The sequence below is a fragment of the Capsicum annuum genome, chromosome 12 (genome assembly GCF_002878395.1).
Source record: "Capsicum annuum cultivar UCD-10X-F1 chromosome 12, UCD10Xv1.1, whole genome shotgun sequence".
NCBI classification, from domain to species: domain Eukaryota; kingdom Viridiplantae; phylum Streptophyta; class Magnoliopsida; order Solanales; family Solanaceae; genus Capsicum; species Capsicum annuum.
The window spans coordinates 30,016,347-30,033,465 of record NC_061122.1 but is presented as its reverse complement, the minus strand read 5'-3'; the positions used below and the strand labels follow the sequence as shown (position 1 = coordinate 30,033,465).

The 17,119-nt window shown below is 34.7% G+C and overlaps 1 protein-coding gene across 1 annotated transcript in view; it reads right to left on the bottom strand.

Moving 5' to 3' along the window:
• Positions 1 to 1,442: 1,442 nt before the first annotated feature.
• LOC107850105 (chitinase 1-like) overlaps positions 1,443 to 17,119 on the bottom strand; it is a 33,615-nt gene continuing 17,938 nt past the window's right edge. The window contains exons 5-6 of the mRNA XM_047401541.1: positions 2,030 to 2,360; positions 1,443 to 1,897 (exon numbers count right to left, since the gene is read on the bottom strand). Of these exons, the coding sequence (XP_047257497.1) occupies positions 1,443 to 1,897; positions 2,030 to 2,360 (786 nt within the window). The remainder of the gene's footprint in view (positions 1,898 to 2,029; positions 2,361 to 17,119) is intronic.

The following is a 17,119-nucleotide window of genomic DNA, read 5'->3' as shown; positions in this document are numbered from 1 at the left end:
AGCGCCATCGCGGTGACTCACTGGTTGTGAATTTTTCCTTTGGTGTGACGCGCCATGATCGTGGAGTCACACTGAAAAGTGACAATTTGGAAACAAGCTAGTGGCGCAACGCGATAGTATCACGTTGCCTCACTGGAAAATAACAAATGTTATTTGGACTACCTCCGCGATAAGCTAGAGTACCAGGTGGTACACTGTCTTACTAAAATTGTTCTAACTCTTCGCTTGGGTGTCGGATTTGGGCGAATTTGGTACCGATGAAAAGATTATTCAATTTCCCACATAATGAAAACTCTAAATCTTGAAAATTATATAAAAGTGTATTCATATTTAAAGAAAGTCTTCAACATTTTTTGGATGAATTTAAGCTAGGTAATAGTATGGGGTGTTACACCTTCTCTAAGTCGATAAACAACATGTGCAGATCCTTTTTTATTTCCTTATACTGCTCCACCAGTCTCCTGACGAGATGGATGGCTTCTGTAGTTGAACGCCCTAGCATAAATCCAAATTTGTTTTCAAAAATAGTAACAATCCTCTGCAACCTTAACCTACCACTCTCTCCCAAACATTCATAGTATGAATCAATAACTTGATACCCTTATAATTATTACAATCCTGAATGTCGCTCTTATTCTATACAATGGAATCATCGTAATCCACCTCTAAGCTTCAAGCATCCTAGTCGTCTTGAAAATTATGTTAAACAACTGAGTCAACCACTCCATACCTACCCCTCTTGTGCACTTCCAAAAATCCACTGAAATCTTATCTGGCCCCGTCTCTCTACCCCTACGCATCCTACGAATAACTCCCTTAACCTTATCAACCATAATGCGCCTACAATAGCCATAATTGTGAAATGGAATGCTCCAAATCTCCCAACATAATGCTAGTATCCTTTCCATCGTTCAAAAGCTTATGAAAGTAAGACTGGCATCTCTTCCTAATATGACCCTTTTTACTAAAACTTTGTCGTCCACATCCTTAATACACTTCACCTGATCTAAGTCCCGAGTCCTCCTCTCCGAAACCTTGGCGAGCCTGTACAACTTTTTATCCCTACCTTTACTATCTAACGATGTGTATAAACTCTCAAAAGCAGCATTCTTAGCCCTCGTGACCGTTATCTTTGCCTCTCGCTTAGAAATCTTATATTCCTCTCTATTCACTCATTTATCTTCTTCGTCTTTACTCTCCGTCAACTTTGCATATGCTTTCTTCTTAGCCTCCACCTTCCTCTTCACCTCTTCGTTCCATCACCAGTCCCTTTGGTGCTTGCCCAAACGACCTCTCGAGACCCCCAACACCTCCCTAGTTGTCTCTTTGATGCAATTGGCAGTATCGTCTCACATACTATATATATCCCCTCCACTCACCTAAGCCTTCTTCACCATCAACTTATGCCTTATATCCAGTGCACTAGCCAAAGTCAACCTGCCTCATCTAATCCTCAGTTGATCCTCCATACCTCTCCTCATCCGCTCCTTTATGATCCTCAAGTCCATCACCAAAAGCCTATGCTGGGTCAAAAGACTCTTACTCGGTAAGACCTTACAATCCTTACAAATACCCTTATCTTCTTTTCTAAGAAGTAAGAAGTTAATCTGAGTCTTGGCCACTGAACTACAGAAGGTAACCAAGTGAACCTCCTTCTTGGGAAAGTTCGAATTAACTGCCAACAATCCAAACGCCTGAGAAAAATCCAAAAGTGAAACTCCTTCGACATTCCTTACAATGAACTCATGTCGTCTATGCATATCACCATAACCTTTCAAAGAAGACCCTATGTGCCCATTGAAATACCCTCCTATGAAAAGCTTCTCATTACTAGGGACACTCCTCACCATCTCATCCAAATCCTCCCAAAATCTCTTCTTCTCTTTATCATCCAAGCCTACATGGGGTGCATACGAACTAATAATATTCTAAGAAGGCCCTTTAATAACTAGCTTAATTGACATCATCCTATCATTGACCCTCTTAACCTCTGCTACTTGATTCCTAAGCTCATTATCTACTAAAATACCTACTCCATTCTTATTCCTCACTTTTCCTGAGTACCACAACTTATAACCATCTACTACTCTAGCTTTAGAACCTACCCATTTGGTTTCTTGGAGACAAGCTATATTAATTTGCCTTTTTCTAAGAATTTCCACTAACTCTAAAGACTTTTCCAATAAAGACCCTAGGTTCCACGACCCTATTCTCAACCTATAGTCATCTTTAGCCCTTTTACCCTTCCTACCCCCTGTCACTGCCACTGCCCCTGACCCTGACCAACGTTTCTCCTGAAGACATAACCTTACTCCAACACCATCAATCACAACCACCACAGACAGCACCAACCAATAATACTAAGAGTCCAGAATGGGTAGTAACAAACTACCAAATAGAATAAGAAAAGAATGAGAAATAAATATAAAAAAAATCAAATACAAAAATAAATCCCAAAATCTGGTAGTATCAGTACAAGAGTTTTTAATATAATAAGATTACAAAAGTGGAATAGATTAAATAAATTACACTAATATAACTTATCTCCAAATAAAATATAGAGGCTAGTCTAACACATAAGAGAGAGATAAGTAATATTCTGAATGTCAGGAGCTTACTCTAAGTATCTGAACTATGGCTGCTCCACACAATGCTCACATCAGTGACGATAACACGTACTATGATCTGCAGGCTACACAAGTGCAGTATGAGTACCAAATAATTGGTACTTAGTAGACAACTACCAACTGATCTCCAAAGATAAAGCAGATATATATGTAACATATAAACAGAATAGAAACTACACCCAAATATCAATCAATCATATAACAAAGCCAATGATATAACAAGGATAGCCTATTCTATTCATGTCCAAAAGACTAACATTATAGAACAAAGTAAGTAGAAAGAATGTACTATCCTAATCCAGTCATACTCATGAATTTCAATACTACACTATATGTCCCCGGCCAATATGCGAATAAAGAATAAAAAAAAGATATACTATAATATACAAGACCAAAGAATGAATATGCAACCTGAACAAATGAAGAAAGGGATATATGGTAATACCATAGTCACATATCACTATATATACATATATATAGATACAATGTTATCTCGAAGCATAGCCTAGATCATCATATCTTTATTTAAGGCCCCATTATAATCCTATCAGGATTCAATGCTATCATACTCAGGGTTTTTAATTCAACATATGTAGACATGAAATAATCTTACATAATAATGCAAGCATAAGATAGAAGAGGCCGGAAACATACCTTGAAGCTAGATACCGAATCAATGATCAATCTATCATAAACTAGCCATAATAATGATCATAACAATGATAGTAACAAGATCAATAATAGAGCGAGTAACCAATTATTCTGGACAACCAAATATGTAGTCGAGCCTATGCGTACCCGCACTTGCCCTAAACTTGGAAGGTTCAATCAACATATAACAACACAAGGCATATTTATCACCCATATCAATGCAATCATCCCAAACCAGTTAATAGACATAGGTGAATACTGGTGATAGGCGATGCGCATGTAAGAATGAATGCAACCTACACAATCAATATCATAATCTCATCATTGTAACCATCTCCATTATTATAATCAATCTCTGGCCTTTTCGGGTACAACATATCATCATAGTGCCCTTCGACCTTGTCGGGTATCAATATTATCATCAAAGTATCCTCCAGCCTTGCCGGGTATCAATATCATCATAACAACATCCTCCAGCCTTGTCGGGTATTAATATCATCATAACCATCAATACATATATATAGATATATAATAGGTGCAAGAACTCAAGTCATGGCTAAGAGAGTGTAAATCCTTAAGTCTGTTTCCCAAAATGATCTGCAGTACTAAATCATTGTAAAAATATAGAAAGGGTAGAAATATCTCACAGACAGAATAAATAATAGTGCCAAGTCATGAACAGGAATCTGTCTTGATCAAATCTTTAAATAATATTTTTAATCTCTTTTATACATATAAATATTACATTTAGTAGGTAATTATTATAGTAAAAAAATCATAGTTACAATAAAAAGTGAGTTTTAACCCTTATTTAGGAAAAATAATGATAAGGTTGTATTTTAGCCAGGATAACATCAATACCGATATAATAATTATGAATGTACCAAATCTATGCATGCCATCACCAGAATTTAGTCAGTAAAATCAGAAGCAACATAAACATATATGTATCCATATTTTAAAATTGTATCTTTTACAAGGATAAATACTTTTCAAATATCCAACCAATATCATAACACGTCCCTCAGCCCAATAATATGTCTGAAATAATCACAACATCATAATCACGACCTTAAGCCTATATACATATCTTAAACTCATATTGACAATCATATTTATAAGCCATAGCATATCTATAATCATCTCATATATAGGAGGCATCTCACATCTAGGAGGTATCTCACATATAAGAGGCACAATATATCAATAAAACATAACTCATAACTATGAGGCATTTTACATCTATGAGACATCTCATATCTATAGGTCATACATCATGACTATGAGGAATATCACCTCTCTAGGCCAATTATCATATATAAGAGAAATACCATCTCTATAGGCCTAATAATAAAAGACAAGCCCCACAAGGGCTAAAGTAAAGTACGAGCCCCACGGGGGCTAAAGTAAATGATAAGCCTCACGAGGTCTAAAGTAAAAAAGAAGCAAGGAAAAGTATACCTTCATAACCCATCATCTTTGTCAAAGACAATTTATCCATAGATATATGAATGCATATAACATGAATATTGCAATTCATTATCGAGTTCAACATGGTTAGTAGCATAACTTCTCATGTAGTCAATAAATATACCTTTTAGAGCCCTTAGTATCATGCCTAATAATATTAGAAACAAGAGGGCTTTCTAGCATAATCACTAGTTTGGTTACTAGAAAAAAGAATAACATTAGTAATATCATAGTCAAAGCTCGAAGTATTAGTCTAGTCAATGATTTAAATGATAACAGGGTTAATTAATAGCATAATCCATAGCTATACCTAGCATTAACGATAATATGGTCAACAACCATATACATCACTTCAAATATTATCACCATAATGCATTTACCAAGGTTATCCAACATGCTCCCAAGGCCATTCTGTAAGCACTTAACAAGCGTCTAAGGTCTTCAATGGAACTATATAAATCCAAGCTTAAGATGGGTCAAGATCCCACTTCTAATCCTCAATTTTCATAATTAGGCAAACTATGCCACCAACTAGGCTAAGGTATCTAGTTCACTTCTAGATGTCAAGTAAGCCACAATCAATCCTAAGATATGAATTTTACCTAGAATCATGGGCATTTAAGCTAACACTATCCAAATTACAGTTTCAAGATCACTAGAATAGCCCAACTAAGGTTAAGAATACTAACTATGATTCCAACACATAAACCACATCCCAAACCTAGCATACTATCATATCAATGCTACAAATTTATTTAATTTAGGAAAAAGGCAATAGGGTTCTTAAAGGGTCATAAATATTCCACCTTACAGGTCCAAAACCATCATCTAATTCCCCAAACATCAATAATCAATACTAAGTTATTTTATTCATAATCAAGCCTAACATTCATAATCATATGTCATACATAACATACATCATCTTCGAAGAAGAGTAGGTAGAATCCTACCTCAAGGCCGAACCACAAAACCTCACATCATGCACCACATGCTCGTCCTCACTTCACAATCCCCAAAATATAATCATGCTATCAAATACATAATCTACTAAACAATACGAGTCTAATGATACCCAAATTTCACTATTGTGCTTCGAATCCAAAAACAGCACCTAAAACCCCAAGTGGGCCTCATGTATGAAAATCACATTTTCGAGGTAAACCCAATGCTCATACATCACCAAGGAATCATAACCCTCAATTAATGGGTGAAAAAAAACAAATTTGGGGCTAAATCAATACCTAATCTAAATTGGGGTTTTGGGTCCAACTAAGAAATTCAAGCATGAATTCAAAGGATTCTTATCTTAAATTCAAAGATATTCGCGAGAATAGATGATAATCAAGCTCCTAAGTCACCCACACAACTCAATTTTGAGTTACCATACCCATTTAAGGTTTTAGACTATCAAAGATGAAGGGGAAATGCCCAAATTTGTGACCTTAGGGTCTATTTATAGATCCCCCCCCCCCCCCCCCCCCTAATAAAGAGATGCGGTATCCTCCCGACAACAAAGTCAAAAATTTATTTTTGAGACTCGAAACTCATTATAAACCCAAATAACATGATATAACAGTGAAATTTGAGTGTAAACCGCATTTCAAGTCCCTTGGACTTATCAAAACTTTCATCTGAGATTGTTTTGGCAAAAAGTGGTACCCACACCTATAGTTATGTTTTTCATAAAATATGTTCAATAACCCAAAATAAGTTCAAGAGCCTTGGGACCTGAACCAAAGGTCCTCTATCCTAAAATCGACATTCTGAATGCGATGGAGAAGTCAAATTTACCGTCCAAGGTTGTTTCAACCAAATGTGGGTTTCAACCCGAATTTTGGTTTTTCAACTTTCCAACTAATATGTCGAAATGAACTCAAGTACATTGGTACCCGAACAAAAGATCTACCTATGCTAGAATCAATATTCCAAATCTGTTGGCACAGTCGAAATTTGCATCCTAGATCGTTTCACTGAAATTTTTACTCGGTGGTCATTTGGAACTAACGAAGACTTCAAAATAGAAAATTGGCTCTAAAAATCAAATGAACTTCTGGTAACTGAATCGTCAATCCTAGTAAGTCATAAATAACTTGGGACGCTATGGAGATTCCCTAACAGCAAAGATAAGAAAAAAATATAAAAAATAACCAAAAGGGTCATTACACTAAAGGAGTTAAGAGGGTTTTTAGGCTTGGAAAGCTACTATAAAAAATTTATTCAAGGGTTTAGTGCCATTGCTAGGTCCATGAATGACCTCTTAAACAAGGAAAACTTCCACCGGTCAGATGCAACATCACATACCTTTGAACACCCAAGCATGCCATCACTTAGCTCCAGTTTTATCCCACTCTAAATTCTCAACTGAGTTTGTTGTTGAAAATTGAAACTGATGCCTCTGGAAGTTGAATTGGAGTTGTGTTAACTCAATTTAATAGGACAATAGCTTTCTTTAGTCAAGATCTATCTGAAAAGAATCAAGCTCTCTTAGTTTATGAGAAGAAATTCCTAGTTGTTGTTACTGTTGTATAGAAGTAGAGGCCCTACTTATTGGGAAGAAAGTTCATGATCAAAATTGATCATCAAAGCCATCAGCTCACTTGATTTTAAAATTCTAAAACCCTATTAATTGATAATAAAAGAATGTTAAACCTAAGACAGTTTGCTATTTTAAAACTATTTTGGATCCTAACCCAAAATAAACAAAGAACCTAAACAATTAACAAAGAGGCCTTAGAAGTAAACACAAAACTTTGTCCATTCATAGTTCTTATATATTGATGTTACCAATTGAAAAATGTAATTGCCTAGGAGATTGTATATAATTATTTTATATTTTTAAAAGAAAACCTATCAATATTAATTTACCATATATTTGCTCTTGCAATATATTTTAGGACTCTTTAATTTTCAATAATTAGTAATTAAAGAAAATATATGAAAAGACAATTTTGTCTATTGTGTAGACTTATAATGAAGGACAAAAAGTTCAAACAACATTTATTAGTGAAATTCAAGAGGGGGGGGTGAATTGAAAATTTCTGTGAGTTAACTATTGAGCCTTTATAGTCGACCTACTTGCAAATCAATACACTTTACAAAACAGATTAGATTTAAATAAATAGACAGGTAAATAATCAACTTGAAGTAAGGACACGGAGATTTATCCTGGTTCGGAACACAAATATGGTGCCTAATTCCATTCTCCTTGGGTTTTAAAGTTTTCTTAGATCTTTCAAAGTCGGGCTCGAGTACAATAATGATGAAAAAGTTCCGAAGACTTGTTTTGTTCTTCAAATCTTGTGACACAACCTCAGTTTGTATTACAAAGTTGACTCGATCATATTCTTCGTATAATATAATAAACTAATAAGTACAAAGCTTTGTGAGATTATGTAATGCCCCAAGACAACCCCCTGGATGCCACACGGTGCTTAGAACAACAAGTGATCCTAAGTTAACCCATGATACTTGTATAACTCGTGAGAAAATAAATATGTTACTTATATCTGAAAGAAATAAGTGGAAGAGATGTTTTTACTAAATATGTTCCATACAAAACTATTTAAAACGATTATAGCTCTAGTTATACAAAACAAACTAAAAATAAATACATCAACTCTAAATGACCATCTATTAAGTCTCTACTAATACTAACTACCCCAGCTATCCCTAATCAATATGATTGAATAAAGAATGCTACTAGAACTACGGTTGACTCGAGTCCTCGAATCAAAAGAAATCATCACCTACTGACTAGAAGCTGCAAACTGTCTGATAATGATGTGTCGGATACAACTGGTACCTACATTATGAGATAATGTAGCACATAGATATATATGTGGGTCAGTACTTCTGGAATGTACTGAGAATATGGGGGTGAATACAATAAGTAAAACTGAATGGATACATAATCTTAAGACATGCATGCTAAGTGCAAGTAGACTCACCAAGAGACTGAAATAAACTGAAAGCTAAAGTATCTTAAAACATAAGTAAAAACTTAATCTGATAAGCTGGTGAATCACTACACTTAGTTGCTTAAGTCTTTACTTTTGTAGAATAAGTAGAACAAAAGTTGGGTATACTTTTAAATCATCCAGGCTAAGTGTAAAAAAACTCACCTTGATCATACATAACTAAAATCTGAAATCTCATGGATAATAACTTATGTAAAATAATATCTGAATAAAACTGTGAGTCTTTACACTTAGTTTCTAAAATCTTCACTTTTATTCTTTGTTATGGGAGATTATTCTAACCAGCATAAACCATGTGAGTTAACATGGAGTCCAACATCTTACCCACATTGGGGAGAGCTATTCTACCCTTGCCATCAAAATAGAACCTTAATATTAAGTGATCACTATATTTCATCCATATTACAAAAAAGCTTAACCTACGTTGGCTCGTAGTTTGCAGAAATTTAGGATACGCTCATCCGCATTCCTTTTTCGGTGCTAAATACTACTCCCAGAATACTTATATGCTCATACTTTAAGGAATTCACCTTAAAATAGCATAAGGGTTTATAGACTAAAAATCAATTATTCTTCTCTTTCTTTAAATCATAATCAGGATGAACAATTATGGATTCCATAGCTTATCTTAGGATCAAAAGATCAATATTTCTTAAATTGTGCCATAATATATGTGAATGAAATTTCAAAATCTTAAACTTCCTTGTAAACTTAATGCTTGTACTTAGACTTGGATTTCATGCTTTATTTTATAGAAAATCATAATGAAACATAATGTTCAATAACCACCTTGAAATCTTTCAACAATATCTAGTCAAGATAATGAAATTCAAATCATAATATGAATATTATAAATCAAAACATAAATATATGTAAACCTTAATGCACGTAAAGCTTTAAATCACATGATGGTATCATACTTCAAGAATATAGCAAATTGGGTATGAACCCTAATTCAAAATAAGTAAAATCAATTTTAAAACCATGCACTATGGGCACAAGGAAGAAAGAATAACCTTGTTCATAAACCCCGCATACCTCAATTGGACGAATTTTTGAAGAAAGCTTGAAATAGAAACTTAACTTATTGAGTTCTTGAGGAAGGAAACTTGAATTTTGTTAAAGGGAAAAAAGGAAGGGTTTTAAAGTGTGTATTGAATGTCCGGGGTTAAGGGAGTGGAAATAACGTATTTAAAGACCACTTATTTCGTTTAAGGATGATTAGAAATGGTTTAAAGGTGTGAAAAGACCTCAACGCCCTTAATATAAGTAAAAATGGAGCAACTTTTGGCACTTTGCTTTTGTTATGTGGCGTACACCAATAGAACACCTGAGGTTGTGCGGAGCACGCCAATAGTACACCTCATCCAGTGTCTATTTTCTATTGTCATTCCATGCACGACATTAGCATGGTCATAATTTTTTATCTGGATATCGGATTAAGGCAAAATTGGTATAGTTGGAAAGCTAATTCAATTATCTACAACTTGGTGAGCCTTGAGATGAAAAATTAAACATAGTAAAAAGGTTATACATGTTCAAAGTTGAACTTTGTAGGATCGAACACTAAATTTTGATTGAATCAAAGGCTTTTAGCTTAATTTTGCTCTAAGTGATTCCCATGAACATTTTTCACCTCGATAGCACTTTACATACTAGGATAATGATCATGACATATATATTAATATACAAATCATAGAATTAGAGTTTACACATGTAGAAATGATGGTTCGATTTCTATCTAAAAAATGTGGGTGTGTTAAAGATTAAGATTAAGATTAAGATTAAGATACTTTGAAGTTCTTTCTAGAAGCATAGTGTCTTATGTCCTTCATTTTGGCTTTTATAGTCTTCTGCTGCATTTGTTTGTTTTCTTCATAAGAAAATCTAAGGGATTTCTTCTCAATCAAGGATTTTAGTTGATTCCTTGATTGGGGGGATTTTTCACCTTATAGTATGTCCATGTCAGATATGTCTTAGTAGAGGGTGTGATCTCTTTTCCTTTAGTCTTGTCGTGAGGTATGTTTGAACATCCTATGATTGTATTATCCAGTGAGATCTTTAGTTGATGTGGTTCTTTTTGCCTTGTCCAACGAGATCCTTAGTTGATATGGATTCATATTTAGCACCGTCCTCTTTGAGAGGATATTCCTTGCCTTTGTGCGAGATATCCTTCCATTATTAGAAATCTTCAATATCCTTTGTGCGAGATATCCTTCCATCATTAGAGATCTTCAATATCCTACAAATATCCACTTATTAGTTTGTCATTATTAAAACATAAAATGTAAATATAGGGGGTTAATAGTCTCCCCCTCTTTGATATTAATAAACAAGCATTAAACATTAGTTGACTTCCCTGTCAAAGTAGTCGGCTTGCTCCCGCTGACTTGCAAGCACTTCTGATGTTCCTCTACTCCATAAGCATCAGTCCACTCTTATCCATTGATAGTTGACTTGCTCCCCCTGACTTGCAGACACCTCTGATGTTCCTGACTTTCTCTTTTTTTTGGTATAATAAAAAAAAAACAAAAGAAACACATAGCAGCAAAAAAAAAAAGCAGTAGACATATAGCAAAGAAATAGTCTAATTTATTGCCAAAGGACTAGGCAAAAATAAAAAAGTGTGGTAGATAGTGTGTTAAAAAAATCATCTTACAACCCAATAAAAACAACGAACAGGACCTCTTTTTGAATAAAAGTCATCATTCACTGCTTATCTAGAAAGCATGTTAGGGTATTATGCATGTTATGACAGACTTTTTCATAGGATTTTTCAACGTTTTTAAAGAAGGAGGAGTAGGATTTCTGAATGGAAATTGCAAGATCATCATTTGAGGAGTTGACTATTGAGAATTTGATGAATTTTGGTCACAGGACTCAGAGAGGAGAACAGGATTGTTAAAGAGATTTTTAGGAAGGGATTTTGAAACACTGGCCTGGAGCGAGTTCTAGTCATGGGAGAAGAGTGGAATCAGATTTTAAAGGGGCAGAAAACAAAAAAAAATGGGTAAGAGAACCGAGGAAAAGAGGGGGGTGTAGGGAATGAGGCAACTATTGGGAAAAGGGGATGGTGGGAGAAAATGAAATAAGGTAAAGTAAAAGGTGTGACTGATGGAAGTGAGAGAACGGTAGAAAGAGGCATGTTGGAAAGGTAAATGGGTGCACTAGCGGCAAAGGTGGCGTGAAAAGTGGTGAGAGTGATGGTGACACCTTTTTGAAAACCAATTTTTGATTTAAAATTTTGAAGAAAATTTTGAATAAGTAAAAAATATATTTTCCAAAAATAAAACTCTTAAGTCATTAATACTGACAATCCCAAGTCTTTTTTTAAGGTAACAAAATCTTTCTTCTAACAAGGGTTTTGTAAAAATATCTGTCAATTGATTTTAAAAATCAACAAATGTTAAAGAAAAATCTCCATTTTCAATATGATCTCGAATAAAATGATGCTTAATATCAATGTGTATAGCTCTAGAATAATGCACAGTGTATTTAGATAAACTAACAGCATTGGTGTTATCATACATTATGGGAACAGTTTTAAAAGACAAATTAAAATCAAGTAGTTGGTGCATAATTCATAAAATTTAAGTACCATAACTTCCAACAGCTATGTATTTGGCTTCAGTTGTTGAAAGAGCAACTAAAGTTTGCTTTTTGTTGTGTCATGAAATCAGGGCATCACCAAGACTTTGACATGTTCTACTTGTTCTTTTTCCATTACTTTTATCACCTACAAAGTAAGGGTCTGAATATCTAATTAAATTAAAATGAGAGGAGCAAGGGTACCATAGTCCAGTATCTTGAGTTCCTATGAGATATCGAATGATTCTTTTAACAACAGTCAGATGAGACTCTTTAGGAGTCGACTGGAACTTGGCACACTTACATACACTGAACATAATATCTGGTCGACTAGCGATCAAATAGAGTAGTGATCCAATCATTCCCCTGTACATCTTTTCATCAACATCTTTTTCTGATGAGTCTAAATTAAGACTTGTGGATGGAGTCATTGGATTTCTATAGTTCCATGGCTTTTTCTTTTTCCATGCTGAACTTTTTGATGAGTTCTTTTGTGTATTTAGCTTGACTGGTGAAAGTACCTTTGGGTGTTTGCTTGATTTGTAATCCCAAGAAAAATATGAGCTCTCCTATGAGGCTCATTTCAAATTCTTCTTTCATTAGATTTGCAAAATTCTCACACAGAGAGATGTTACGACTACCAAAAATAATATCATCAACGTAAATTTGCACAATAAGAAGATTTGAATCAAGTTTTTGTATGAACAGAGTTGTATCAATTTTACCTCTTTGAAAATTATTATTTAGCAAGAAAATACTCAATCTGTCATACCAAGCCTTTGGAGCTTGTTTGAGTCCATAAAGTGTTTTTGATAATTTAAAAACATGGTTTGGATAAGCAGGATTTTCAAAATTGGGGGGTTGTTTTACAAAGATTTCTTCATGGATAAATCCAATTAAGAAGACACTTTTGACGTCCATTTGATATAACTTAAAACATTTGAAAGTAGCAAAATCTAATAAAATTCAAATTGATTCTAACCTTGCTACAGGGGCAAAGGTTTCATCATAATCAACACCTTCTTGTTAGGAGTAACCTTAAGCTACAAGTCAGGCCTTATTTCTATTAACCTTACCTTATTCATTTAATTTATTTCTGTAGACCCATCTAGGTCCAATTACTAAGTAGTTCTTGGGTCTTTCAACTAGAGTCCAGACTTGAATACGTTTGAATTGGTTTAACTCTTCCTTCATAGCCTCGACCCAGGATTCATCTTTAAGGGCCTCATCGGTCTTCTTTGGTTTGATTTGAGATACAAGGGCAACATACGCTTGCTTTCTCAATGGAGCTTTTGTATGCATCCTATCATCAAGATTTTTGATGATAAATTCAATTAGATATCTAGCATTGTGTTTCCATTCTCTTAAAATACTTGGTTTGACTATTTCTACTGCGGAAGTTGACTTTGGGGGGATGTAGTCGACTCGTCATGTGATGGTTCAAGAGTTGTGCTATCATTGGCTCCAGGTTTTAGATAACTTACCTATTTTTCATCAGTACTTACACTTATATGAGGGTGGTTAGTTTCATTAAATACAATATAAATAGATTCCTCAACACATGACATTCTTTTATTGTAAGCCCTGTAAACACGACTGGTGGGAGAGTACCCAAGAAAAATACCTTCGGCACTTTGTGGATCGAATTTTCCCAAGTTATTCTTACTGCTATTGAGGATAAAGCATTTGCATCCAAAGGGATGAAAGTATCTAATGTTTGGCTTCTTTCCTCTCCATAGTTCATAAGGCATCTTTTTTAGAATAGGTCTGATGAGGCATCTGTTGATGATGTGGCATGTTGTGCTTACTACCTCTACCCAAAAGTGACCTAGGAGATTGTCTTTCTAACACCATGGTCCTAGCAGTTTCTTGGAGAGACCAATTCTTTTTCTCCACCACACCATTTTGTTGAGAAGATCGAGGTAATGAGAAGTTCTGAGAGTATCCATTTTGAGCACAATATTCCTTAAAAGCCTTATTTTCAAATTCTCTTCTGTGATCATTGTGAACATAGGTGAAGAAGTATCTAGCTTCTCTCTGTACTTTTCTACAAAAGATCTCAAATTTTGTAAAATTCGCATGTTTATGAGCAAGAAACATCACCTAAGCGAAACGAGAATAATCATCAACTATAACAAGAATATATCTTTTTTCACCAATACTTGCGAACTTAGTGGGGCCAAACAAATTCATGTGGATTTTTTAAAGGGGTTTGGTAGTAGAGACAATGTCTTTGAATTTGAATGATGTCCTATTTACCCAATTGGCAGGCATCACAGATGTGATCCTTCTCAACCTTGAGTTTTGGTAGGCCTATCACCAGTTCCAGGATAATTTCTCAATGATATACATACTGACATGCCCAAGTTTTTTGTGCCACAACCAAGTGTCATTGGTTTGCACAGTAAGGCAGGTTAGGGTAGCAAAGTCAGGACTATTTAATATATAAATATTATCAATGCATTTACCAAGGAGAGAGATGTCTCTTTTATCATGTTTGATGGAACAACTTTTAGCTTTGAAGGAGAATCCAAATCCAGTGTCACGCAGTTGACTGATACTGAGCAAGTTATGTTTGAGGTCGTCTACTAGATACACTTTAATAAGTTCACATGAGGAGTTGAGTTTTACTGAGCTGACTTCAATGACGTTCGTTGTCATTGAATCTGACTAATCCCCCTTTTATTTTCTTTAGAGCACAAAAACTTTCTTTTTTTGGTCATATGTCTGGAATATCCGCTATCGATGACCCACATTCCCTTTTATAGCTTTTGCGGGCATATTCCTGCAAAATAAGAAAATCAATTTTGTTTAGGTACCCAAGTGGTCTTGGGTCCTTGTGAGTTAGATGTGCTCCCTTTAGGCTTCCAAACCCTCACACTTTTAGGCTTTTTCCTGTAGCTATCAGATTTGTGCACTTCTTATCCACAGATATAACAGACAGGTCCTCAAAAGTAGAAAGAGGTCTTGACTGATTTAAATAATTTTGATGAGGAACTTGAGTTGGTTTTAAAAGAATTTCATCTCACGAAACTCTGACTTGATGATTTTTTAATGTTATTTAATTGCATTTTTACATCATCGAGCTCTTCTTGAAGCAAGTCAATTTCAATTTGACATGCTTCAATTTCAACTTGACAATTTCTTCGTTCCTCTTTGAGTTTTTGTTTAAGTCGAGCTTTCCAATATTTCTTCTCTTAAGGGAGTTTATTATATCAATCAATAACTTTTTGAAGCTCTTCGGTTATCATATTTAAATTAGATTCAAGAATATTACAATTATGACAGTCGTGTGGTCTTACCTCGCTCGATTCACCTTTTGCCATGAAGAACATGTTGACTGCTTCAGTTTCTTCTTCAGTTTCATCTTCATCACTCCAAGATCTAAAATTTTAATTCTTTCTAGATGATCTTCTTCTTAATTCCAGACAGTTTTGTTTAAAATAGCCTGGCCTTCCACAGTGATAGCAACGGTCATTGTTTCTAATGGAATTATTGTTTATAACTCTTTGGGATCTTTGTTTTCTCTGCTTCATGATTTTCCTTACTCCTCGATTTATAAGACTCATTCTTTCGCTATTGGCTTCTTCTCGAAAATCCTCATCATCAGTTGGTACAACATTGAAGGCTACTGTTTTTTCTTTTCTTCCTTATTATACCTGTTGATGTAATTTCATTCATATGCAATGATATTACCTCGCAACTCGTCACACATCATGTTGTGAAGGTCTCCATCTTTCAGAATAGCAGCTTTAGTTTCTCATACTTTTGGGAGGCTTCTAACCAGCTTCTGGACTTGCAGGCTATGGGAATAGATCATCCCCAATGATTTTAACTAACATACAATTTTTCTAAATCTAGAAAACATTACTTCAATGTTCTCATTTTCTTCAATCTTAAACAGCTTGTACTCATTGACTAAGGCAGGAATCTTTGACTTTTTGACTTTGATGGTTCCTTCATAAGTTACCTCCAATTTGTTCCATATTTCTTTTGCGGTCTTGCAGGTTGATATCTTGTCATATTCTTCTCTACTTATTGCACAAAGAAGTAAACTTATAGCTCGTGCGTTAGTTTGAATTACCTCTTGTTGTTCTTTGGTAACTTCAAAGTTCTCGAGGTCTTTTATATCAGTATTGCTCGATTCTTTGTCTTTATCCTTGTCCTTCTGCTTTTCCTTAAGTACTGGGATTGACTTTGGTCCCTTCTTAATGACAACTCATTCTTGGAAGTCATTTGATTGGACAAAGATTCTGAATTTGTTCTTCCAATAAGAGTAGTATTGTCCGTTGAAGTATGGTGGTCTTATGGTGGAATGACCGTCTTGAAGAAGAGCATCAAGAATTTGATAGTTTGCTATTTGATCTTTGATCATGTGCGGTTAAGTAATACTATTGGTGAGACCTTCTCTAATACCAATTGAAATTCAAGAGGAGGGATGAATTAAAAATTTCTGTGAGTCGACTATTGAGCCTTCACAGTTGACTTGCCTACAAATCAACACACTTCACAAAACATATTAGATTTAAATAAATAGACAAGTAAATAATCAACTTAAAGTAAGGATACGAAGATTTATCTTGGTTCGGAACACCAATGTGGTGCCTACTTCTAGTCTCCTTGGGTTTCAAAGTTTCCTTAGATTTTTTGAAGTTAGGCTAAAGTACAATAAGGATGAACAAGTTTCGAAGACTTATTTTGTTCTTGAGATCTTGTGACACAGCCTCAGTTTGTATTACAAAATTGACTCGATCCTATTCTTTGTATAACTATTGTAAACCAATAAGTACAAAGCTTTGTGATATT